Source organism: Salminus brasiliensis, chromosome 22 (assembly GCF_030463535.1).
Source record: "Salminus brasiliensis chromosome 22, fSalBra1.hap2, whole genome shotgun sequence".
Taxonomy (NCBI): domain Eukaryota; kingdom Metazoa; phylum Chordata; class Actinopteri; order Characiformes; family Bryconidae; genus Salminus; species Salminus brasiliensis.
The window spans coordinates 26501842-26529066 of NC_132899.1; the positions used below are offsets into that span (position 1 = coordinate 26501842).

Below are 27225 nucleotides of genomic sequence, written 5' to 3' on the forward strand. Positions count from 1 at the left end.
CATAATTTAAGATGTGCTGCTAATTGAAACAGAAGTAAAAATACTATATTTTTAGTAAATAAGTTATATAATGTAACATTCTAAATTCTGATTTGTTTTGTTTGGCAGTCTCACACTTCAAACTCTTTTACATAGTGATGGGCAACAACCCTTCACAAGTAGAAAAGACTCTAACTGGCTCCTTTCCTGCCTCTCACTACACTGCTTCATCCAACACCTTTGGGATAAAAAATAATGGAGCTAACTAATATAAATTGATGACAGCTGCACAACTGGAGAATTAAATGGCCTACTGAAAATTGTAAGGTATTGCATTAGAAATGCAGTTTTTGTGTAATAAGAGTACAATAAGTTTTAGTTCTTATTATTTCTTATTTCTTCTTATTATTATTATTTACTATGCCAGGCCTTTTCTCAGCTCAAATTACTACCCATAGGTTTTGTTTTTAGGCATAGAACTGGTGCACATCATTTGTGACGACTGTTTTTCTTAATAGCAAACTTGCTTCCTCATGAACTGTGGGAGCTGAAGTGTGGCCAGCAATGCAAATCCCAGTGGCTGCATTTGCACATTATCTGATCTGCTAAGAGAAAGGAGCTGGTGTTGGAGCTAACTCTCAAAGGCCTGTCTTATAGCAGCGATAATAAACACCAAAAAGCAAACCTGACCCTGTGGCACCGAATGACTGTTCAAAAGGATGCAACTCATTTTGATCCCTTCTATCTCTTCTGTTTGATCAAGTACAATGTGCTCAAAAATCAGAAGATGGTCAAGCAGTTTGGAATTTTGATGGTATCCACAAATTTAACCCTTGTGTTGTCTCAGGTGTCAAATGAACTGCAGAGAAAACTTCCTGAACGTTACTTTTTCATCTTAAAATGTAATGGTTTTTGAAGTGACCCCAACATTAAAGAAAGTGAAACATCGCCTTTGATCACATTTCCATCAAAGCTGTAGACCACCATGGTACATAGATTGCCTTCAGGTCATTTTGAATCTTAAGGATAAGAGAAGTATACAAAATGTTCAGAAGGATTAATACCATAAAATCGTCTCCAAACATTTCTGCCTTACATGGTTATTACTGGAGGAATAATACTACTTTACACCTTTGTGTTTTCAAATCCTGCTTTATTTCAAACCAAAAACAAACTAACGGTCCCGTTAGTGAATATTGCACACAATTGAAAATGAATCAATAAACATTTAGACATTAGACTGCTAAAGTAAACCTAAACTGTGCTGCAGAGAGAAGTTGGTTAGTTTGATTGTGGCTGACCAAAACTCCACTTTTAAAAAAGAGTGACTGGCAACAAACACTGAAATAAAACCTTTTCTTTGGTGCTGGATCTACAACTAACTTGCTAAACAAACCTCTGCCTAGCTAGCTCAGCTAGAGAAGTGACACGCAGCAAGGTACAGGTGCAATTCTGACTGCAATTGCTTTATCTGACACAAGTGTTGATTGAGAAAACTTGTGTGCTTAAATGACAAAGTGAAAATAGTATCTTTTCTGTCATGTTGTGTTTGGACCTGTAACCGGCTAGCTAGACTTAGTCTAGCTTATCTTAGTTACCACAACAAAACATTGCAGCATGGATGTTCCAGCTGAGGGTCAAATTACACATTTTTGAGGATTTGAGTCGTATCTGACAGCAAAAAGTCAAATGAATGGTCTTAGAACTTACTTAATAGCCTAATAAGTTTACCTGGCACACTGCATCCATGGGAACCACAAAGGAATTAAAGGTGGTTCATTTTTAGATTGAAAAAGTTAAGACATGTTTCTATGTCAGGATAGGTCTGTTTCTAGGCACATCTTACAGATATCTTGTATCTTGTTTTACTCAGGTTTGCAGGTTGTTCCCTTTTTTAAATGGAAGGACTGAACAAATTCATTAAAGTCACAGCTAAAGCAGGCATGTTTGTTTTCAAAGTTTTACATCACCAATAAGTGAGCACCCATAGTGCCCCTGCCCTGTGGTACACTGGGGAATTTGCTTATTTGCTTGCTTTTAAGATTTTTTGTTTATGCTTTGTTTATTGTTGTTTATTAACAGACATCTGATAGATCATAAACATATTTTTAAAATAGTCTCACCATTTTGAGATCCCACTGTCATTTTAAAATATTGCTATAACTTGTTACTGGTATACCACCCAAATCTAGCACTGGCTGTTGCCAGATAACCAGCTGAAATAACTGCCACAATGTTATCAAAATCATTAATTGAATACTACACAAATGCATACTATACTGAACTCTTTGGAATACACATGGATTTCTTCCTATACAGTACATTTCATGAGACTTCAGGTAATGTGTTATCATAAAAGTAATTTCTTTCAAAATCTGGAAACATCCTTTTTCATTTAAGGTCCTTTCAAATAGATTCTCTGTAAGAGATTCTGCAAAGCACATCAACATGACAAAGTAAAATGTTATGACCCATATTAATCTGCTAGCACAGCGTAATAAGTGGTGCACCTCTGAAGGGGTCAGTGGACATGAAAAGACAAAGAGCAAATGGGATGCGAAACAAATCAAATTCATTTAGAGATGAAACATTACTTTGATGGGTCCCTCTAATTACTAATCAGACCCTTTACTCATAACTCATTTTATGACATGAATATAATCATAAGGGTATTTTATCCATCTATCTGGAAGCTTATAACTAAACGTAAAAGAATCAGAACAATAAATGTCACTGCTGAATTTGCACTCATTCCCTCTGCATAACAAGCCTAACCAATGACAATAAATAGGCACTGTTTTTATAACAAACAATCTATCTTACTAAAATGTATATTTCTATATTGACAGGATACTGCTTTCAACACAACTTTGATCAAGTATATAATTAGATGTATTGAATATTGTTGCAATGGCATGCTAAGTTTCTTGCATTATGATCATTTGCATTAAGCTTATTGGTATGCAGTGCGCCTGGGTTATTGTCAACAACAGACAACTTACAGCACTATCTCTTGTGATTTCAAGCAGCGAAAAGAAAATAATCCACTGAAACAAGTGGAAATCAAAACGTAACACATTAAGCAGGACTCTTGTGCTAGCTACAGAACACTGTGATAATTGGCATCAGCAATGTTTCTGCTAGCTCAAGTCTGTGAATCCTCGCTAATACTTCCAGTCTCTTGGAAGCAGTAAAGCCTCAGCTTAGGTTAGCTTTTATTAGAAAATAACACATTTCATGCCTTTGGATTCAGCCTGCGTATTAGAGAAGCCTGCTGTTGGCAAAGACCATCTAATTGACACTTGAGCTTTAAGTGAGAGGTCTACCACAGTGGGCCCAACCAATTAAGTGAAAAACCCATGCTGAAAAAGCAAAAAGGTTGGCCCAGCTCCAGGAACAAGTTCAGCTGGCATTATTCAACTCCCACACTTAACTAACACCACATGCCAAACACTGGCCACCAACACAGATGGAAATGTTTCAAAGTTATATGACTAATACCACTGATACTAATACTAATCCTGATTACAAAGGGCTAAATATTTCTAACATTGACAATATTGGCTTATAACATTTTCATATATATTATATATATTTTACACTTAGATTGTTAGTTAAGTAACACTTTTAGTTAAAAAGTACTTTATTTACTGTTTATTTACTGTCAAGTGTGAAATACGATCATCAGTTTTAATAGGTCAGATTCTTTAAAATTAACAACCTAAAATAATAATGAAAATTTCTTCTAAACCAAAAAATGGGGATGGAGGGTGGGTAGTGTTGAGAACAAGCTCCCAAGTCGTGACCACATGCCTTACTAAGTTGGAGATTAGGCTGCAAACACTCAACTCAACACCAATTCTGCAGTTATAAAAGGCTTGTGATTGCATTTAATTATCTTATTGTGCTTTTTCTGACATTTAGGCAAGTGTAGTGTATGTATTGTCTCTAGCTGTTTATAGGTATCTTTGAACAGTATCCCAGCATCCCACTTTGTCCCTCTCTCTTAACACTTGACTGACCTATCTAAAATGGCTAAAAATACTTTTCAATTGGAAACACAAAACCAAATGATCTCCAGCCCAGTGCTTTAACCTCTTAATCATACCAGGTCTTTTTAAATATATTTAAACATATGGACATTTGATCTTCATCAAGAGATGAAGATAATAACTAAACCAAACGCGTTAAACCTGTGAAAGGTCTTAAAAATCATTTCTAAAATGTAATGAAGTGCAACTTGTTAAACTTGTAAATTATTTGGCGTCTGCAACTCTCTTTCTGAAGGCCTCAGAGAGCTCTTTGGATCTCACCATGGTGATACGCACTTTATCCATTAAGAGCTAACCAAACTAAATGTCTTTGGTTTAATTAGGGGCAGCTAATGTGGTGCACCTGATTTAAATTTTAGGCATTTAATGTAGTAGTAAATGTGGGGGTGTTCATATATTACGAGTGGTGGTAAGATTTTTTTTATGTATCTCAATGTGGATGGGATTGGTTCACAATAGTCAAAAATGTTTTTAAAAGGGTCATTTGATGATGTAATTTTGACTGAACTGGACAAACTGAGAGATACAGAACTGGCATCTGATGTGAAGGAAGCATGTGGACTCACACAGTAAAGAAATACTACAGTATTTAACAGAAAAATGTGTTGGGTTACGCAGCATTATATAGCTCTCATAAGCATTGTCCTGCCCACCTTAAAAACATTACACTTTGCAGTGCCAGGCGTGACAAGGCCAGAGTACCAACAATAGAGACACTGTTCTCTCTTTTACAAGTCAGAGCATCAACATGATTTTGAAGCTGTTATTTTAAGATAAAACTGCCACATTATTTTGCTTTAAGTGGACATCTAACCTAACAAAGTAGAGCTACTGTGTAAATCAAGCTTGAGTTAGGTGTAGGCAGTACAAGAGGGAGAAAACCTTTGAAAGTAAACAGTATCTGTTTTCTTTTAAATTCAGTTTTGCTTTCTAGTCCCACTGTGACTATAATACATCAGAATCAGTGCCAGTCTTAAGCCATGTTATTGATTCATGTTTCGGTTCCACACCTTGTATTTGCACACTTTGACTTATTTATCATCAATAAAACAACCCCAAATATTATAGTGAATGCAAGGCTGCATCTGTAGAACATGAATCTGTAGCTGTTATCAGTGATGGTCCATGTATTATGACTTCAGTGATGCAGTAGCGGAACATTCACTTAAGAAAAGAAATGACAGCACTGCTAAATTCAGCTTCACCAAGCATATGGACAAGTCCTTATGGGACTCCTCTGCATTACAACGGTGACAACTAACTGTGGCATGTAATTTGCATCATGTTAATAGCAGATTGTTAGCCTTCACTTCTTGTTAGTCGAGTTAGTCTTGTAGCTCTGACACGGGTGGAAGCAAAGCAAAAACATCAAAACTCTCTTGGGTTGATCAGCCATATCTCTCTTAAATCACATAGAGGCTAATTACGTAATATTGAACTGATGTAACTTCCTAATGAAAAGGTATCATTAAAAAGTGATCAAAACGTAAAAGAAAATCTAAAGAGACCTATTGTCCCAGTTTTGACTGCAGTGTGTGTGTGTGCGTGGTGGTGGTGGAGTGCTATGTGTTAATTCAAATGTAAACAAATTACCAAGGATGAGCATTCAGGAGGTTGCTAAGCAACCACCACCACGCGGAGACAGTTTGTGGCAGCTCGGCAGACGAAGTGCTTAAACTGTTACTTGCAGACTTCCAGAGCAGATCCGTCGCATCTGTGCTTTTCTGAAGAGGAAATCCAATAACTCTCACACTGGCCTATTTAAAAAAAAGTCCCATGCGGGTTAAGTATAGCCCAGTTTCATCATTAGCACAGCAGATGGGAGAAAAATGGGGGACCATTTCCTGTTCAGTTCAACACAAGCTAAGAGTGTAAATAAAGACTATCTGAGTTTGAAATCTTTGTTTAAGCTCGACAGTTACGACAATTCAAAATGTTCAGGCATCATTTCACAAATACATAACTAGTCCCCATTTGTACTTTTAAAATCAAGGATTTGATAATGGATATCATAGACTCTTAATAGAAACTCTTTTGGCAGAATACAAAATTCTATTGGGCTACAAGCAGGTATGAACAACACTTCTGGGCTAGAGTAGTTTATAGAGTTATGCTGGGCTACAGTCAGGTTTGTCAGGCTACAGTCATGTACAGTCAGTCAGTCTAGCGGCATGTTGCTTTGTTTCTAATCATTAGTGTCAGTGAAAGCAATTCATAAAATGGAAGACATAATAAGAGTACAGGTTCACGGTTGTGGATTTTACGTAAGCACCCAGTGAAAAACACAGCAAATGACAAAAGCGAGTTGTTTATTTCATGCAGTTAAAATTAATTTTGGATTGTCACAGATATCAGTTTACCTGAATCAGTTATAATTCTAATGCTGCTATCCACTTAATGGAAATCTAAATCAAGGCCTATATACTGTATATATATATTCTCTTTATATAAGGTTATATTAACCCTGTTCGGTCTTTGGTGTGTAGGTGGTGAGGTCATATTTTGTAAGGCTTTATATTTCCAATAAGTAACTTCAGACTGTAAGGTCAATAACTCAGATCTACATCATCTATATTCTCTCTCTAAAGTAAATCTGTGTCTGTTCTGTGGGAATCTGTGTGAATCTGTGGCTTTTAATTAACCGCTATGAATCATTTCATTGCACCTCAAAACCCAGATAGAGACAAACTTCAAAAAACCTGGACCACATCTACAATGATCCAGTTCAGCTCAATGCTCATCCAAGACTATAATTACTTTGAACACCATTAAAATGCAAGCTGTGCTCTGTTAATCCAAAGTGTTTCCACTACAATATCCTGAATTCATAACTAATAATGTGACAGGAAAAAACAAAAATTGCAAAAATTGAAGAAAAGGTATCACAGACAACTGTAAAGGAAACACTCAGGACTTGGAGGGGTTGTGTAAACTGAAAAGCCCCTTTAATGACACACACAGCAGAGGCCGGTGTATACCCTGCTGCTTGAATGTGTCAAAGCCAGAACTCTGCAACAGAAGAGTGGAGTCAGAAAGCACAGCAGGATAATGTCTCTTGTTTGTCTACAGCCACATTACTGCCAAAGCTGTGTAGAAAGCCTTTGGCAGGGTGAAAAAACAACCTGGTCTGTGGAAACCAGTACAGTGCAGCAATGCATGGTGGATTAGTAAATTTGTAGCCTATTGGGTAGAAGGCCAGACTTTGCTTGGTGGGAAAGGCCTATAGGGAAAACAATAGACCAAGATACAGTTGGGGGCACAGAGTTACCTGCAGGGTGTCAGCAAAAAAGGGTTTTGCAATAAAGAGCATGCTTCCTGCAGGGGACCGCCCTGGGGTTGTTATGAAAAGCCTGGTAGATGGAGCCCAGTGGATCTACCTGAACCTCATACACAGCCACAGTAGCATGTACTTCATTTATTCAGTCCAAGTTTCAGGACTATTTTTATCTCTGAATACTAGAGCAGTGGGGTGCGCATGAGGTGAATCCTATCAGATGGCTGAAATGCCTCAGCAAGAACCAATTTCTCTCTCTTATTCCAGTTGGCGATCCCACTAGATGCCCGTAGATAAGGGAGACCTTCTTCAACCCTCTGAGCCCCCACATAGTCCCTATCTGGGCTGAAATTAGGGTATCTGTCTCGCTTGTGTGCAATCAGCGGCAAAGCCCAGTTGGACAGCAGGTCATGACCAAACAGCCACTCTGAAATCAGTATAAGCATCTTCTCCAGGTCCATTCTGAATCTAGACAACACTGCTGAATACTAATAAGCCAAATAAGAACAAGCATTTTGTCTGTCTTGCATCTAAAAACTGAATTTAACAAACAACTAATACCATATTAAGACATGTTGCTTTTTTCTGCTTTGTGATCAGTGGTTCTCAAATCACTTTATGTTATCCTTTAGACTGCATATGTGTGACATCCAAGTCATGCCAGCACCTGTTGCATAACAGAGGCTTGTGTTGAATTCACAATTAGCAAAGCTTCTGGTCAGAGCTAGAGCTGGATGTTGTCACATTGCATTGCAAATTAGTAAAAGAATGACAAAGATACAGTTTTACCAAATAGAGGCATGTAAGCTATGGAGACTGTGGGAGAAATAATGCAGCAGAGATTCGAATTGCAGTTTGCCTTCTTATATCGAAAACATAAGTTAACCCTTCTGATTAACCCTAGTTAACTCTTTTAACTAACTGGCTAAAAAGTGGCCAGCATTATTTTTCATATGATTGGAAAACACAAATGGCACACATTTCTTGATTCATCCAAACACCCAAAACTATCTGCTATTAGTTTGACTACACACAGAAAACAAAAAAACTGAATGCCAAGGCTGGATGTCACATTAACAATTAATAAACAATATATTGTTCGACATTAATCAGCACAATCAACCATTTCAAAATGGTTCTGAAAGCCTGGAAAAGGTGCTGGGGAAGCGCACAGGATCCTTTCAGTATACACAGAACCAAATGGAAAATTGACATAGGATTAAACAGATTAAGAGTAAACATGGAATGAGTGACATTTCTTCATGTATCAGATGACCAACCTTTCACAAAGAATAACAAAAGACATAACAGCTAAAAAAAATAGTCCTCTCTGTAATGCCTGCCAAGGCCATCTTGCACACACTGCTAATTGGCTCTGGAACTAAAGTGCTGAATTAATTTATGAGACATGACAAATAAACAACTTGCTATTAAAGTAAGGATATTATAAATTACTTAAAGTAAAGTAAATTACTTATCCATTTTTGTGAAATTCTAACAATTGTTGATTAGGGTAAATATTAACCCTTTGCAGCATCATTAGGCTTACAAGACCAAAGTACCAGACAAACATGTAGAACCTTAATATCTACAGATGTTTTTTCGCAAATCAATTGATGTCTACATGTTTCTGCTTACCTTCCATAACGTAGACTAGAGACCCCACATCTCCTTCTTTAATGATGCAGCTTTCTTTATCATACTCCACCGGGTACATGCAGTCCACTATCTCCTGGATCTGAGACAGCTCTAGATTCTTCATAAAGTCATTATCCAGAATGGCCTCTTTGATCAACTCTTTAGACCTGTGGACAAAATACATGTTATGGATTAAAATGTGTTTTTTTTTCCACCTCATGACCACATAGACAGAAAATAAAAAGTCATCATAGAAGAATAACAAAGGTTAACAAAAAGTCACTCAGGATGCTTTACAGATAAACCTAGTCTTTACAGTTATCCTGGTGGATTTCAATGGTTCTTTCAGTGAAAGAAGACTCAGAGTGTCTGCATATAATGCCTCCGAAGCAAAAATGGGGCAAACATTTCCAGGGATGGTGATCATTTAAAGGAAAAACAACAACAGACAGCATCCTTGACACCTAGATTTGGCAATCAGTGATGCCTCTCATCAGTGAATGAACCTTCCTTTATGTCACTGGTACTGATTGAGGGCCAAACAGCACAGTTTGTGTATCATGAGGACTTGCCACTCAGAGGTGCCTTTTCAGAAGCCAGTATTTTTCTGCCCATGCTGTGGGTGACTTGGATTTTCTTTTTATGGCAATAATGCAAATAAGAAACACTCCATCTGCTTGAAAGAAATCAAAGCATTTTCCCCACAACTAGAAGGAATTATGATGTTCTCTGGGCCTGGAAATGGAACATGTGCTTAAGCAAACCTTAAACTGACTCTAGGAACGTATGGAGTCCTGTGTGGATTAAGGTGAATGGTTCAGATATGCACAAATGTATAGTTTCTAAGCTGTCAAGGTGGTGGGTAAAATAATATTAATATAAAATACATTTTCATTAAATAAAAAAAAACAAACTAGGAGTGTCAGAACCTCTTAATACAATAACTGTATTTTACAAACTTCAAACTACAACTTCAGCTGCTGACAGAATTTTTCAGTGGTAAGTTCTTTCGATTTGAAATTAATTTGTAAATGAAAGTGCAGGGGTAAATAACCTTTTTAGAGATTCTGTAATAGCTGAAGGTTTTTCCTAGAACTGGAAGTTCTAACCTGTATTTACTAGACATACACTTTAAAGAAAAGCCTTCAATAGATAAAGAATCTATAATAGAACTCTTTACACTCTTATATTAAACATGATTTGAAGAAGTACCTACTGAGAAGTTCCAGAGAACCATTCAGCCAAAAAATCATTTAGGAACCTTTATTTTGTAGGTTTGATTAATTTCCCACTTATTTGCAAGTACTATACAATACAGGCCAGCAATATATTATGCACCCCAAAGATAAATGAGTTTTATATGCAGTGCATTAGAAAGCATTCAGCTTTCTCACTCATCCTGTGTGTTAATGCCTGCTGAATGGTGCACATGAATTAAAAAAGTGTTAGCCTGCTGCGGCTGATGACACTATCATACTTTCTGTATAGAGGATGTATGCTTATTGTCACTGTAATTTCGCAAAATGTGTCCAAACTTTTGCCCACGACTGTGTTAATTGCCAAAGCTGAGCTGCAACTTAAAGCTGTAACTGAGCTGCTCATGAGTGACTTCATCTGTGCCTGCAGTAGCAATTTGGGGGAATAATAAGAATATGTATTTACAATGAGGACGTATCTAAGCATACTTGTAACTTTGTAGTCCAATTATATCATCACAAAATGGAACTCAATATGCTAACCAACTAATCTAAGTCAGACTTAAGAAGACACAGAATGACAACAATAGGGCCAAATAAATGATTGCATAGTGGGAATATTACCCTTTTAGCAGTTTCCTTTGAAAGTCTTAGCGGTACTGTGTGCTAAAAAAGAAATCAAATTCCTTCTATCAAACTAGAGCCACTGCAATAGTAACAAATAATAGCACTATTGTCACTGCGGATGTTATTCCTTGTGTTCCATGTACTGAAGAATAACAGCCACAGATATTTTTAATAGCAAATCACACATCCATAAATCATTTATCACCTTCATCTCTGTAAGAATGCACTCAGAAACCCGGCCTACATTCTAAACTACACTGACCTGAATAAATGCTGACTGGTGATTTATGGAACTACTCCATGCCCAGGCAAGTTTCCAACCTTTTCTTCATTTGTCTAAGTATGACTCTTCTGTTCTAAGATTCTTAGATATGCAGTCCCAGCTTAGATTATACATAAATATTTTAACTGAAAAGTCTGTTTAAAATGTTATTATTTCACCAAAATACAGTCTAAAAACAGTTGTAACATCCATAATTGGCCTTACTTTTGTTTTTGTCTATTTTTATAACAGTACACTATGTGAAACAGTAGAAGAAAGCACAAAATGCACAAGTCATTTTCACCCCCCAGTTTAGGGTTGCTACCAAGTTTGGAGAACGAGAGATTATACAGTCCACTTTCTTAATTTGCATTTCTACGTGCATGACAGACGTTTAATTCTAGGCATTTCATCAGTTTCATTATCATCATTATCATAATTTCTTCAGTTATCTGAATTTGTATACTATATAATGGCATAAAGTCACCCAACACCAATGAGAAAGACTAGTGGAGAGCATGCCAAGACATGAAAGCTGTGATTGGCATTCAAGGTTATTTTACCATAGTGATTTTTTAATGCTCTCAAAGTTCAAATATTAGTACTGTGTTGTTTAAATTGGAATAATAACTTCTTTGCATTATCATTTTTATAATAAATTCTTAGCATTATTGAGCAGTTGCTTTGAGCAGTTGTCACTTCTGCAAATGCTCTAAATATAAATATTTTTATTTGGAATTTAGGGAAAATGTTGTCCATGGTTTAAGAAATTCCATGAAAATGATAATTTCCCTAAACACACTGCCTATAAATAGTAACCACAGAAACTGATAATATAGGATCGTCTCTTTTTTCCCGGAGCTGTATGCTAGGCATGTAGTTTGCAAGATGAATTGGTGGTAATGTTTCAGTAATTGTTAGCAATAATGCATTTTCAGAAGGCAACAAGTGGTTAGACTTTATTTATACAGCAGGTAAAAGTGGCTCAAATCCTTTTCTTCATATGTGAAAGATATGTTACTTGCATGGTAGTGTGAACAACAGAAAAGGAACAACAGTTCATTTAAAACGTATTAAACTTTGCAAAACTACAAATTTTTACAAGTGTACAAACTGTGATTCCATATTTCAGTAGTTAACCTTATGTAATGCTGCACTAAATTATATTAAAAGTTATTTTACTCATTCAGTTAGGGTTGGGCGGTATCCACTTTTCAAAGTTTCACCATTGTATATGGTAGCGTTGCACAGTCTCAAAGTATCACCATGGTACAGTGGGGGAAAAAAGTATTTAGTCAGTGACCAATTGTGCAAGTTCTTCCACTTAAAAAAATGAGAGAGGCCTGTAATTGACATCATAGGTAGAACTCAACTATGAGAGACAAAATGAGAAAAAAAATCAGAAAATCACATTGTCTGATTTTTAAAGAATTTATTTGCAAATAATGGTGGAAAATAAGTATTTGGTCACCTACAAACAAGCAAGATTTCTGGCTGTCACAGACCTGTAACTTCTTCTTTAAGAGGCTTCTCTGTCGTCCACTCATTCCCTGTATTAATGGCACCTGTTTGAACTCGTTAACAGTATAAAAGACACCTGCCCACAACCTCAAACAGTCACACTCCAAACTCCACTATGGTGAAGACCAAAGAGCTGTCAAAGGACACCAGAAACAAAATTGTAGATTGGTGTGAAGAAATCTACTGTGGGAGCAATAATCAGAAAATGGGAGACCTACAAGACCACTGCTAATCTCCCTCGATCAGGGGCTCCACGCAAGATCTCAGCCCGTGGGGTCAAAATGATCACAAGAACGGAGAGCAAAAATCCCAGAACCACACGGGGGACCTAGTGAATGACCTGCAGAAAGCTGGGACCAACGTTACAAAGGCTACCGTCAGTAACACACTACGCCGCCAGGGACTCAGATCTTGTAGTGCCAGAAGTGTTCCCCTGCTTAAGCCAGTACATATCCGGGCGCATCTGAAGTTTGCTAGAGAGCAATTGGATGTTCTGGAAGAGTATTTGGAGAATGTCTTATGGTCAGATGAAACCAAAGTAGAACTGTTTGGTAGAAACACAACTCGCTGTGTTTGGAGGAGAGTGAATGCTGAGATGCATCCAAAGAACACCATACCAACTGTGAAGCATGGGGGTGGCAACATCATGTTTTGGGGCTGTTTCTCTGCAAAGGGACTAGGACGACTGGTCTGTGTACATGAAAGAATGAATGGGGCCATGTATTGTGAGATTTTGAGTGCAAATCTCCTTCCATCAGCAAGGGCATTGAAGATGAAACGTGGCTGGATCTTTCAGCATGACAATGATCCCAAGCACACTGCCAGGGCAACAAAGGAGTAGCTTTATAAGAAGCATTTCAAGGTCCTGGAGTGGCCTAGCCAGTCTCCAGGTCTCAACCCCATAGAAAACCTTTGGAGGGAGTTGAAAGTCTGTGTTGCCCGCCGACAGTCCCATAACATCACTGCTCTAGAGGAGATCTGCATGGAGGAATGGGCCAACATACCAGCAACGGTGTGTGCCAACCTTGTGAAGACTTACAGAAAACAACAAAGGATATATAACAAAGTATTGGGTGAACTCTTGTTATTGACCAAATACTTATTTTCCTCCATTATTTGCAAATAAATCCTCTGACAATATTTTAAAGTATGGCTGTAACTGGAACTGTATATGGTAATTACTGACAACATCCATGTGCTCAGTGATGTAATTTATCATGATAATGCTAAAATATATGAATTGCACTAATGGGCACTAATTACGCACCCTGTGGTTTGGATCGTATCATGATTTTTGAGTCACAGATTAGATCATTTTTCAGATCAGCAAAAAGGGAAAAAAGTAAAATGTTAATGTAACTTTGTTTCTACTGACACACCAAAGTGATGTGACCATGCTTGATGTGCTGCCACTGTCATACTCATATCAACTATGGACCAATCATGTTTAGTGTTTTGTTAGAGGTGTTTGCTAGTTCTGATAATAACTGTCAAGACTCACAACATGTTCCCACTGCTATTTTTGTTTTTTTTTTCTTCTTTTGTTCAGATTTTATGCATGATGGTGTTTTTACAAAAATCACAGTATATTGCCCTGCTTACAGTATCACAATATATCAAATCATAACCCCTTTTCGTAATACATATTGTATCACCAGGTTGGTGCCAAGACACAGCCCTCCTAAAAATGAATAGCACCAGTAAAACTATACTCTACACTATTATGGTATAACTTTGGCAACTAATCTGCGGTTTAAATGTGTGCTGAACCGTGGGAGCTGATTCGTATGGATCACAGATCAACTATGAAAGAATGAAGCATCACATCAAGGTGAAACACTTCAAGCAAGCAACAGTGCACAAGCTCTAGTAACAGGTATACTGGCTCATCATGAAACTTTTGTGTTCATTAGCAGGATCAGAAAGGCCAACACAGTGGCACGCCAAAGCTTCTTTTTGAGCTGGCTTGCGTTTCAAGACCAACCCCATCAGAAGCTATCCAAAGCTGCTTTGAAGGGGCAGAATATGGCAAATGCAAATGAAATGCCACCTCTAGTCAGGCTCCACAAATTGAATCAGAGCCTTTGATTTGAGAGGACATCATTAGAGCATCCTGGCAGCCTGCATGGAGGAATGCTGATGTGATATTTAGCCAGATGGAGTCTGCCTTTGTTAACCAAAGCTGAATAACCCTCAGACAATCTGGCATCTACTGTAGGTCAGGACACTCAGAGTGTGCGTTGCAGTCCGTCTAGTCTCTTCGCAGGCTGTAGTTTATAGTGTATTTCTTAGCCACCCCTTCACTCTTTTGTTTAAAAGAGATTTATGTCTGCAAGGCCTGGTAGTCCAACTCCGAGTAACTGCCTTAAAAGGAGAAAGTATGCTCTCAGGGATGGATACATTCCGAAAAAAAGAAAACCTTTACAGGGGCCTTGGACAGAGAGAGAAAGAACAATGCCCTCACCCAAAACCCATGAGCTTATGATCACTTTTCTACTGACTCAACACAAGCCATTGCTGTAGACGCCAGTTCTGCTTAAGCGCAGGGTAATTTTGCTTGGATTATGTATGTGCATTTTTACTGTTTACTATTTGTAATGAAATAGTGGCATATGCAGGTCACGGATTCCTTTTCTTTCACACCACCACTGTTTCGATGTACAGAAAACAGAACAAACTAGAAACTGTTTGGACCGGACATTTTGCTGAAAGTGTGTATGGATATTTTAGGAGGCTAGAGTGGCCTCATTTTTTATTTAACCCACTACACGACAGGTTCAGTCATGTGAAAAACTTCATACATCCCATGAAAACTTGTTAACATATTTAAACATATGGATTTGATTATCAACAATATTGAGAGATGGAGGTAATGCAACTAAGCAAATGAAGCTGAAGAAAGGTATATTACAAATAACCACATTAGCTGCAAACATCAGGATAACACTAAAGTTTGCCAGACAACATCTAGACAAAGACCAGGGCTGTGTACTGGACAATTAAATCTTAAGTCTTATCCTGATTTTGACAGCAATGGTTTCTTCCTTGCACACCTTCCATAAAATACTCTTGGAATATTGTTAAAATGAAGATCAAATGTCCAGACAAAATGAAGATCAAATAACCAGACATTTAAATATGTTATTGCATTGTCATTGGGTCACATTTTTTACTATTTCAATGTCAGAATGCAGAGAAAATGGTTAGAGGAAGGACATTTTCCACTCATCAGTGCCAATGAAACAGGGCAAACACAATGCAAGGTTCTTGTGTGCATCCTGCATCTGAGACCATCCCCTAAGGGTCCCTGACAAGCTGCAAAACAATCGTCTCTGCAACGCTTCAAAATGCTCCTTCAGGCGTTGCAACCTGATGCTGTGACACTAGCCAAAGAACAAATTCAGTTTTTTTCCCCCAACCCACATGGTTTTAAAAATAGTAGGAATGCAAAAACTCCGTACAAACACAGACATAATACATGAGAGATTAAGAGCACAGTGGCATTTCTGTTTATCTCTTAAGTCATATATACTGCTGGGTGTGCATCCAGGGAATACACATATGGACTTCTGGCACAATTAATTGGACAAAAACAATTAACGAATGAATGGACAACAAACAGGCAGAGAGAGTGACAGATTAGCTACCTTGCTAGTGTTTGGTAAGTGCAGTTGGGTGTAGTTTTACATTTACATTACATTTACGGCATTTAGCAGACGCTCTTATCCAGAGCGACTTTCAAAGTGCTTTGCTATTTACTCAAGAAAAACCTTAGCTAGTTAGAATAGACTAATAATTCAAAGGATACCTCTAAGCTTAGACACTACTAAACACAAGACAATAAGGCGACCATAGAACTCTATTCGTCCAAGTACTCTCGGAAGAGGTGGGTCTTCAGTTTGCGTTTGAAGACAGCGAGCGACTCAGCCGTTCGGACACCCAGGGGCAGCTCGTTCCACCACTTTGGTGCCAGGACAGAAAGTTTTGCTTGCTAGTTTGCTTTTTTACTGCAAATTTCGCAGCCTGGACAGAGTGAAGTGGTGGGGAATGCTTTTTGTTAAAGCTGTTTGGGTGGAACAAACCACATCAGCCTTGTTAATATATGGCTTCTGTAAGTGCTACCCAAGATTAGGACCACCCAGGTTACACTGTAAGGCAAGGGCCGCTAACACATGGTTCTCAAGAGCAAACACCCCTTTCTCTGCTCCCCAAACAGTTAAAAATAAAACAACAGCAAAGTTTAATAAAATAATAATTATCTTCCAACCACTAAATTATTACTCAGAATATAATGCTTGTAATTGCTAGAATAAATCTCATGTACCACACGCCTGACATACCACACCAAGTAATTCAAATAATTCAAATTCACTATTCACTAATTTAATATACAATACGTTTTCACACCTGAAAGTCCAGACCATAGTCCAAAAAATTTTTGTGTTTCTTTTTAATGTGTATATTTGATTAGTTTTGGTTTCACATTGCACATTGCAGACATTGACAGGCATGATATAGCCAGTGTCACCCTATTCTTGACATTGACTGGTTTGCAGATGGGGGGTGTGTCTGATGTCAGCACCAACTTCAAGCTAGAACTCTAGTTTCGAATCAATAAATGAACATGCTTGTCGTGCAACAACTAAATCATCTAAATCATCCAAAACAAACCGAACCAAGAGACCACCTCTTTTGTCTGGACCAAATTTTGGTCCTTTGGTCTGGACTGCACTTAAAGGGACATTTCACACCTGCTATTGGTGGTTCAGACAAAACTGAAACATCTCAAGATCAAAAGAAGGTAGGTATGAAAGCACCCTACTACTGATCTTATTACAACAGAAGCCATAGTCAATTGTGTGTGAAAGTTTCATCAAGAAAGCTGACAATCTAAAGTCTTTAAGAAAAACAAGGTGGACTCAAATCCTAATTTGTCTTCACTGCTGTGAATTACACTCCAAAAAAAAAAACAATTCTCCAAAATGCTGCTTTAATTATCTGGAGCCTGAGAATGTGTTGATGCATCAAATTAGATGTTTCTCAATGTTTTTATTAATGTTTGTGATAATACAACACAGAAATGCAGTTTAAACCGTTCCGGAATCTGTACAGCTCGTCCTCTTCCATGTGAGTAAAGGTATGTTTTTACAGGAAATGAAGAATTTCTAAAATCTGATTCTGGTTTAGGATCAGAGTGTCTCTTCATATGGTGCTCCGTTTTGTTATGGACTTAAAACAGATATCCATTGCTTTGTAGCAGTGGACTGAATCATCCATCTAATACTACTGTTGTCATTGTGGCAATCAGGCCAGTTGACCTGACTTGAAAGACATTACATAGTTATAACAACCTGAAGTGATTCAGTATGTGTTTTGGAGTACTCCCTATTTTTTTGCAGACTTATCTCTGCCAACAATTAAAGCTTACGGCCATGTTTGGAAAGAGCAAGGTTTACCTAATTAGAAAAAGAAATGCTCTGTTCTCTGTGGCTTTATCTACAAGAGCACTTTATATCACAGGACTAAATTACATTAACTACTGGAGTCTTTTCACTGACACACCCCAAGAAGAACAGGTCACGGTTGAGTGAGCAGATCACATACTACAATGGCACCTATTTCTGCCTGCTTATTGCAGCTCTACTGTACAATAGACAATTCCGAGCAGCAGGATCTAAGCTAAATTAACCCACAATCACTATTGCTTTTCAGACAACTGTCTGTGTTCCTGATTAGCGCAATGAATGAAATGCAAAAGAACTTGGAGGCGAAAAAAAAATAATGCCCTTGGCCAGCATCCAGTCTGTGAGGAAGTTGATACTTACGTCACACAGACACAGGGAGTTGTGAAAATGCTCACATGCAGAGAAGGGAAACAGAGTGAGAGAGAAAGGGAGAGAGAGAATGAGAGAGAGAGAGAGAGAGAGAGAGAGAGAAATAGAGAGGTAAATGTATTTTAACATTCACTCACATTCATATGATACTGGTCACTGGCATTTGGCCATCCACCCGTACAAACTGACAGCTTTTAGACATAAGCTGGAACATGTACCTTGGTGGTCTCTGTGCTCCAATGTCTGCACCTTTCCAAGCTGGTACATGGTTTGATATGGGTCACTAATGCCATTACTATCTAAATTGTTCCCAAATTGACCAATATTGTACAGAACCGGGTCAGTAAAATGCAAAGGAATGTTTTAGTCTAACTCCTGCAGAACCATCTCTTAAAACCTGAATCTCCTTCAAGTGAGTTTTCATTATTTAAGCTATTAATAGACTTATTATGTAGTAATTTTATGTTATATGTTTAAAAGACTGAGGTGTGGATGTGGATGATACCTTGTCCTTAGGGTTTAAAGAGTTCATGCTATTTTATTGAACCATTAAGGTATGAGCAATCCTCTGGGGGAGACTTGAATAAACTAACGTTGGAACTTTAGCTAGACAAACCTTGACTGGAGAGCAATGCTAGCCTTGAGTGACAAACACGAACACATACAGAACACACTATAGAGACCTACTCTGGGCTCTTTGGGTAGAATGGAAGCGTAACGTGACTGAGGTCCTGGATGTCCAGGGCTGTTGGCTCGGCTGAGATCGCCTGCCTTTTGGTCCTCTGCTGCTCCTGGAGCTCGTTGGCGGGCTTGTGGACCTGTTGAGTGGCCGGTCGGATCACGGAGCGATATTTGTCCAGCTCATTTTGGAGCTTCTGAATGAGCTCGTCTTTTTGGTCCAGCTCCAGCTCCAGCTCGTCGATGAGCGCATCTCTTTGCCTTAGCTCCTCGATCTTCTCCTGCAGCGCGTACTGGAGGTCGCGTAAAGTGCCCATCCTTTCCACTTTGCGTTGACGTGATCGTTGAAAAGGCTGCACAACAAGCTATTGCGAAGCGTGACTCGCCTCAAAACGACTTAAGATGAAAGGGGTAACCGCAAAAGAAAAAAGCTAAAAAGGCCCGGAGTGCACCACAGCTTCTCGCACATCGCGGTGGGAGAGGCAAGTTTCTCGCAGAGCGGCACCGCTGGAACGAACATACCGAGGCACTTCGCCTCTGCTGTGGAGTAACAAGTTGCAGGGCTCAAACGCGGTGTGTTTATTATTTTTTCCCCCCGCCCGGATTCCGACCAGCTCCGCCCCCAGTGATCTCCAATTGGCCAGGAGTTCATGCCCACTCCAATCCTAGAGCAGGTGGGCGGGGATTTTCGGGATACAGGCGGGAAAAACCGTAAGCTGTCAAAAACACCTGTTAAAATCCCTTTCTTTAACGATTTATTTAATATGACAGACGTTTCTATTCATATTATGTTTTTAATATATATTTAAATATTGTCTATTGTACATTGTATTGTATTACTCACTTGGGACTTACTTGGGTCTCTTTAAAGCTGCTTTGTGACATAGTCACAACATAAATACGTTATTAAAAATATGTATAAAATATTTATAAAATACAAAAATAAACTTGAAAGCAGCGTATGGTCGATTTTCCTCCAGGGAAAAGGCTTCCCAACAATAGCTCTTCCTCTCTTTTGATTATTTAGAATTCGTTGTAGTGTGCAAACACAAAACATACCATTCACTGCCAGGTCCATGCAGTTCATGCTACGCTACATGTCATGAAAATCAGCATATTTACAAACATATACATTTTCAAACCTATTTAGCCTACAGCTGTTTAGCCCTCTCCATTCATGCTTCAGGCTCAGGTTTTTTGAATGAGGCACAATGCAATGTAATCCAAGAACAGAGCTAATTTTCAAAGCACAGAAACAAACCCAGCCTGTCTAATTCTAAAAAAAAAAAGGTTTGGGGAAAAAGCATAATGTAAACATTTTATTATTACTGTTTTGATATATAAAAGCACACAAACATCATCCTCCAAGGTCCATCAAGTGAGGGGGAAAACAAAATGCAGTCATTTAAGGCATTTGATAGGGAAAATGCAGTGTGGATCTGCATTTATCATTTATCATCCAATGATGCTACAGTACTTTACAGAATATAAGGCATTAGTCGCTCTTCAATTATTCAAAGCTACATCTGGCCATGTACTATAGATGAGCTGATGCAACACGAGTCATTAGGCTTACTGGTATCTGGATTACAATAACTGTCCAATTGCCTTACACATAACGGAAATAAAGTAGGTTCAGGATATTTTATGAACATTGTATTGTCCTTGTGACTGTAAAAGAACTAACTATCAGTGAATATATGTGCAGTTTTCTTGAGAGTCTTTCTTGAGTGTTTAGTATGAAGAGCCTTAAACAGCTACAATATAGTATTTCATAGTTTTGTGTAATACATCTGCTTTAATATGGCCCATAGTGGTTCCCAGCTCTAACCATATACTCTGTCTGAGTAGTATGGGTTTGTAAAAGCTCCTTACTTACTGCCTTACTACATGGCACTTCATAAGCTAATGCTGAAGCATTTCTTGATGTGAATCAGATCAGTGTACAACAGGAAAACACAATTGAGAGGTGGACTCTAAATGTTTTTTATAACCCTAGATAAAAAAAACCTAGGTACAATCCTCTTTTTCTACAGATAAAGATATTCCTGTTAAGCATACTTAAACAACCTTGAATAAATAATATATTGGAGTACAGCAAAATGAAAGTATAGTAAAATCCTGACACTTCTCGGTAGGATCTTCTTGGATTATGACGCTAAAGTCGGCCTTATACACCAGCTTCTCTTTTGAATTTTCTATTTCACCATAACTGGTCCAGCAGTTCTGGCGTGAGATTTAAGATGGAATTGAAAAAAAAATTAAAAAAAGAAGACAAATAAGAACTTCAGCCTACTAAGTTCTATGTAGGTCTGCTCGCTTACTTAGGGCCTATAGCAATGGCAGGACATACCAAGCCTGAACTAAATGTTCAGCTATACTAGAACTACCCTAAATCAGCAAGGAGGTCTAACAATCTCCAGGAAGCAGCAAGGTTATTTTCTTTGCAGTGTCTGTGTGAAGATGCTATGGACTACAAATCCACCTGGCTGTTTTGTTCAATTGTAGCTTTGATGTCAGAAGAAACTAGTCCAGTCACATCCTTCTGAACTTTAACCTTCACCGATGCATCTTATATAGGTATGACTATGGCCGACACTGTGGTACGTCAATAGGGTTGGACGCACGGCTTTCCGGTCAGCATTGATTAAAATGTCATGTACTAGAGCTAGTATGACCTACAGTTCATCCACCATATGGCTGACAAATGTAATTTCTACTACAAATGGCAAAGATGCACTTTTGGGGTGATACGTATATAATTTCCTACTAGTACTTGAGCTATGAGGCTAATATTGCTACTCTAATAGACTTACTTATATGGTTTCAGACACTATAACATACTGTTATCTGTTATAAAAAAAAAAACATAGCCAGCTGTTGCCAATCTGCTGGCATTATGCTAAATGATGAGGTGTAAGGTTCATTACTTTTTTATAACTCCTTTATACCTTTAAAGGGGAATGGGAAAATTGTGTATTTTTGCTATTCCATTAATGCAGAGTGTGGTCTCATTTAGTCGACAACTTCAAAGCAGAACATCATCTGAAGGAAAGTGCAAAGGCTCCCTCTTGAGGTCAGTTGTGAGTACAACAAGTACGTTGTACTTGTAGTTAATAGGGATTGTACTTAAATCAACTAAATCTAATACTAAAAATAAATGTGTTTATATATTGTACTAATATAGAGAAATTATTTGTCCTTTGTGTTCATTTTTGTTTTCACCAGATTATTATCTAGTCATCTTCAATTCATTTCCATCTGAGCTCCACTAGAGACAAATTTGAATCCACCCCATTCATCATGGAGGACAAGACCAATTAAGGGGCTCTGCCATCCTCGAGGAGACTTACAAGACCCACATGCACATCAAAGTGTCTCAGCGAGCCAAGTGTGCAAGAGATGCTAATGTAGGGAGGGCCGGCATGGTGTGAGCCACGCGGGGGCGCAGGCAACAGGCAGCCCATGAGCCTTTTATCTGTCCAAGCAAGATAACGCACTTTCCATTCTCAAGTGCTTTTCAAGGAGCTTGTTGATTATATAGAGAGATCTAAATTGGAACATGCAAGGCCAGGAGTGGGAGGCAGCGTCTGTCAAAAGCGCAGGATTGTGTATTCAAGAACAGCCTCTTTTCTTTACTCACTAGGATCTGTTTACTTGCAAAATGGCACTGCTTATACTGACAGTTTATTCGTAAACCAATGTCGCTCAAGTACGCCTAGTAGGAATTTCTGGGCAGGACAGACAGAGAAAGTGTACAGTAAGACACAAGCTGACATCCCTGTTCTCTCAATATATTGCATTACGCTCTTCTTATCCTCTTCTTCCAGGTCAGGGCCATGCTGGGTCTGAAGCCAACATTGAATAATTGGGCACAAGGCAGGAATTCCCCCAGGGCAAGGAACCAATTCACTGTAGGGTATCACATACACATAATCACTAACACTTACACCCAGGGGCAGATCATAGCAAATTCACCTACCATGTATGTTTTAAGAGGTCGGTTACATATTCTAAAGGGAATACTTCATCATCATCTGTACGTGATTACAATTCATGATCATTTGAAATAGTAAAACTATAGTAAATATGGTGACTGGTGAGTAAGTATGGTATACACTTATATTTACAGCCAATGCGCAGCTGATTTAACATACACTCACTGGCTTCTATAATGTGTGTTATGAGTCAAATGCTGCAGATAAAGGGTATGGTGAAAAAATATGTTAAGACAGTCAGTTCAAGACAATCATAAAATGGACCAATCATGGACCCTGGTTTTAGGGCCCAATCAGTGGCGATTCTAACCAGCTTAACTAAGACTGAAAAGGAACACCTATTCAAGGTCCAAATCAAGAGAGGCCAGAGTCGAATAGGGACCAATAACACCATTATTTGTCGTTTTATGGCCTAATTTAGGTCAGGCCAGGCTGGCCAACAAAGAATGTCCAGTTCTGTTCAGTCTGAGTAGAGATTCTTCACATTTACATTTTATATATTTTTACATTTATATTGTTATTTATCACTAGTCATTTCTAAATGTCTATGCACTATTATATGGAGACCACCATCTGTATGTGTCTGTGTGAAGTGGAGTATGGTTGCTGTGAAGGCTTCAGAATTGACCCACCAACATGTTCAAGATCACAGCATTTTAGTGACATCTAGTGGGAGAAATATCAAAACCCTTAGATCAACATACAAACAGAGAAAGCCTTTCCATGTGCATTCTGCATTACGTTTTACTTAATGTCACCTTAAAAAGAAACATCTTAAAAATCAACATCACTGCTCTAATAGGCTTAAAAAAAACTAGCTATATAAGATATGATGAAAGAACACTAAATACAGAGGTATTCCTTAACTGAACTTGTTGATCATAAGACTACTATGAAGCCTCAAACATTTTCACACCTGAAAGCACCCTAACTATGGTAGCAAGCTCCACTGGCATTAAATATTTAACCGTCAACATTAAATATTCAACAAGGTTAGGATCCAGGAGTAGTCGTCGGGGGTGGGCTGGGGGGGGATAGGGGGGGTAGTCAGGAAAGGCCAGGAGTGGACAAAGATTGTTTTCAGTTTGAACAGAGCATCATCCATCTGTAATCTATGGGCATTTGCACATTAATAACACTTTAACATGCACAGACTTTATGTGCATCAGCTGACAATGGTGAATTGCAATCAGATAATTACTCTAACACGTCTGCTATTAGTATTGACGGTATGTAAGCAGGAAGGTTGACTCCAAAACAAGGACTCATTCAAAGTGAGGGAAAATCTTCCCCACACACTGCGGTGGCCAGCAGGAGTACAGCGCGTCAGCAGTTAAATGGAGGTTAGTTACACATCGCTTCCAGACCCTTTAAACACTGACTAACCATTAGCTTCTGTTCGCAACACTTAAAGAAAAAGAGTGCCTGCGTTTGTCTGTGATTTAGGCTCAACTTTAATCCCACAGCACTTCTTTCCATAAAAGACGTGGAAACCGATGGGATGTGAGCACCTTTGTAACCTATAGGGTTGTACTGGGCGGTGAGTAGCGGACTTTTCCTCAGGCTAAGCGACAGGAAGGCTTGGTAGACTACACAACATCAACACGTAAGCCCGGGTACAGAAGACTGTAGAGCAGTGTGGACTTGCCTGTCAGACTTGGCATGTTTCCGAAGCGCCTCGCTGGTCAGCTGGTGGAAGGAGGTGAAGGGCTGGGGCTCCGCAGAAATGCCCTGAGCCCTCCTCGTCCTGGGTCCCATCATAGAAGCGCTGGGCAGCACCGACTGACACTTATGCAGCTTTCTCTTTAGCTCAGCTATCTCTTCCTCCTTTTCGGCAAGCCTGAACTCCATCTCTCGGATCCTCTCCTCCTTCAGCAGGAGAATCTTGGCGAGGTCTTCCTCCATGTTTTTTAGGGGAGAACTTTGGACCTTTGCTCTCCCGCGAAGAAACGAGGATGCTGCTTTCTGGACGGTAACCAACACTACAGTCCTGGCTTTTCTTTGATTCCAGTCGGAAATGCGGTCAGGTTTAGCTAGAGGAAACTGATGATGCTCATTCCTCCTTTGGGCAGTCTGGGTAGTGTTCGTGTTTCATTCAAGCTGGCTGGTCAGCCCCCCCCCCTCTCACTCACAAGTAAGCAAGTCAGCAATCAGCAGCTGCACCAGGGTAGGTTGCACAAACTGCCCAGGGCAGAAAACTACTTTAAAAGCCTTCTTTCTGAGCCCAGGGTGCTCGCCTGAAATAGCCCGAATTACCATATGATTATGATTGGTGACGTCGCTCCATGTAACTCGACCCAGCACTTGAAGACCATGCTGAGATTGATGACATGAGTGCTGCTCCATGCTAGTACCGGTGTTGTGCCGAATTCCGACTCACGGGCAGAATCTGAATCCCTTTCGCGTTTACGCGCCTCACGCAACACTGTGGGCGCAGCAAATTATTCTCCCGATTTCTGTTGTTTCTGTTCTGTTGTTGACTACGCCTAAAGCATTCAGTTCAGTTCATTTCACAAGGCTGGTGGTGTAGTACTCAAGACTTTGGGTCTTGTTCAGTTATGAAGACTCATAACTCTTGTTACACCGTTTTCGAAACGGGATACAGTCCTCAACTGTAATTTCCATGTGTGGCACAACGACCAAAGATACCTCTGTGATGCAGCATGTTCATCATCATGTGATATGTGATATTCTTTTTTTTAAAGAGCTAATCTTACTGTAAATAAACTCAACAATAGAAAATATCTATCTCTCCCCCTGCAACAGGAAGAGATAGATACAGAGAATTATCATTTTTAAATATTTAAGCTTTTTCTGGTCCAAATGTCTTGGTCATCATCTTTTACCCCTGTTTTTATAGAAGCAAATCCTGATACATATTACATTTATTTTGTGGGCATGTCTCTGTGTTTAGATATTACCCTCAAATGCATTTTATTGTAGGTTCTACAGGGATTTCGAGTAGAAGTTTTGGTAATTATTTATTCACCCCCTTATCTCTGCAGTGCAAAGCCTGATACACATCACATGTATTTTGGTGGTATGTGGTGGTGTATAGATTATATACATACCATAAGTATTTATTTAGTGACATAATTATTGTAACATTAATAGTAATAGTAATATTAATGCAAGTTAAGTTGGCTGCCATTAGGCTGAAAAAATAGAAAGAGAAATAGCAGAAATTTCTGAAATAGCTGAATCAACAATTTGCTACGTTCCTTAAAAAAGGAGTGCACTGACGTGATCAGCAACATCAAAAGACCTGGAAGTAAAAGGCAATTAAGGTAAGTGACTGTAGAATACTTTCCTTAGTGAAGACAGGGGGAAATAGGTGCATCATTGTCAAATGTGTCAATCAAGAGATACTCTTATTATAATAAATACAGAGGGTTTACTTTAAGATCCAAACTAAGAACAGTACAACCAGATTAGCTAAAAACTAGAAAACATCGTAAAAACCCTGCCTAGTTCTAGAACGAGTTTTCAGATAAAATCATTAGTAACTTCTACCAGAAGATGGGAATAAAAGAGTAAGAAGAATGAAAGGAAGGTTTCATGAACCGAAGAATACCACATCATCAGTCAAACATAATGGAGTTAACGTTACTGAGGCCACTGAGTCTGGTATACATTTGTTTTGAAATGAAAGATGAATATGAGACAATAGGTGAGACACTAGTCTGTTCTCACAAGGAAATTGTACATGTTTGACTAAAAGACTATTTCAGGATTCGTATAATGTGTACTAAATATAGATGGACTGTTGTGCATCTACACGAGTTACTGACACAACCCAGATATGCAGAAATCAAAAGATTTGACCAAAGACTGTTACAAAGCAACCAGTGAATTTGTTTAACCCGAACCTACACCTCAACCTAAACATAACCTACTACAACAAAACCTAATTCATACCTAAATGTAGACTAAACATAACCTAACCTTTACTCTAACTCTAATTTTAAAAATAACCATAGTATGATGTACAATTCTGTCCGTTTAAGATGCAAATCAAGCATATTTGGCAAAACAGCACCACCAGTCTACTGGAGTTCTGTGTAAATTGTAAACTATATACAAATGTGTGCAGATATTATGAATTACTCTGAGTACACTTTAGTGGTATATATTATGAGATCTTGTTGCTTAAAACAGATGTTTCA

The 27225-nt window shown here is 38.6% G+C and overlaps 1 protein-coding gene across 1 annotated transcript in view; it reads right to left on the reverse strand.

The window, feature by feature from the left end:
- Positions 1-19602, reverse strand: part of LOC140543797 (cGMP-dependent protein kinase 1-like) — a 112771-nt gene extending 93169 nt beyond the window's left edge. Inside the window, exons 1-2 of the mRNA XM_072667044.1 lie at positions 19071-19602; positions 8944-9110 (exon numbers count right to left, since the gene is read on the reverse strand). Coding sequence (XP_072523145.1) covers positions 8944-9110; positions 19071-19378 — 475 coding nt within the window. The 5' untranslated portion in view covers positions 19379-19602. The remainder of the gene's footprint in view (positions 1-8943; positions 9111-19070) is intronic.
- Between the last annotated feature and the right edge of the window lie 7623 nt (positions 19603-27225).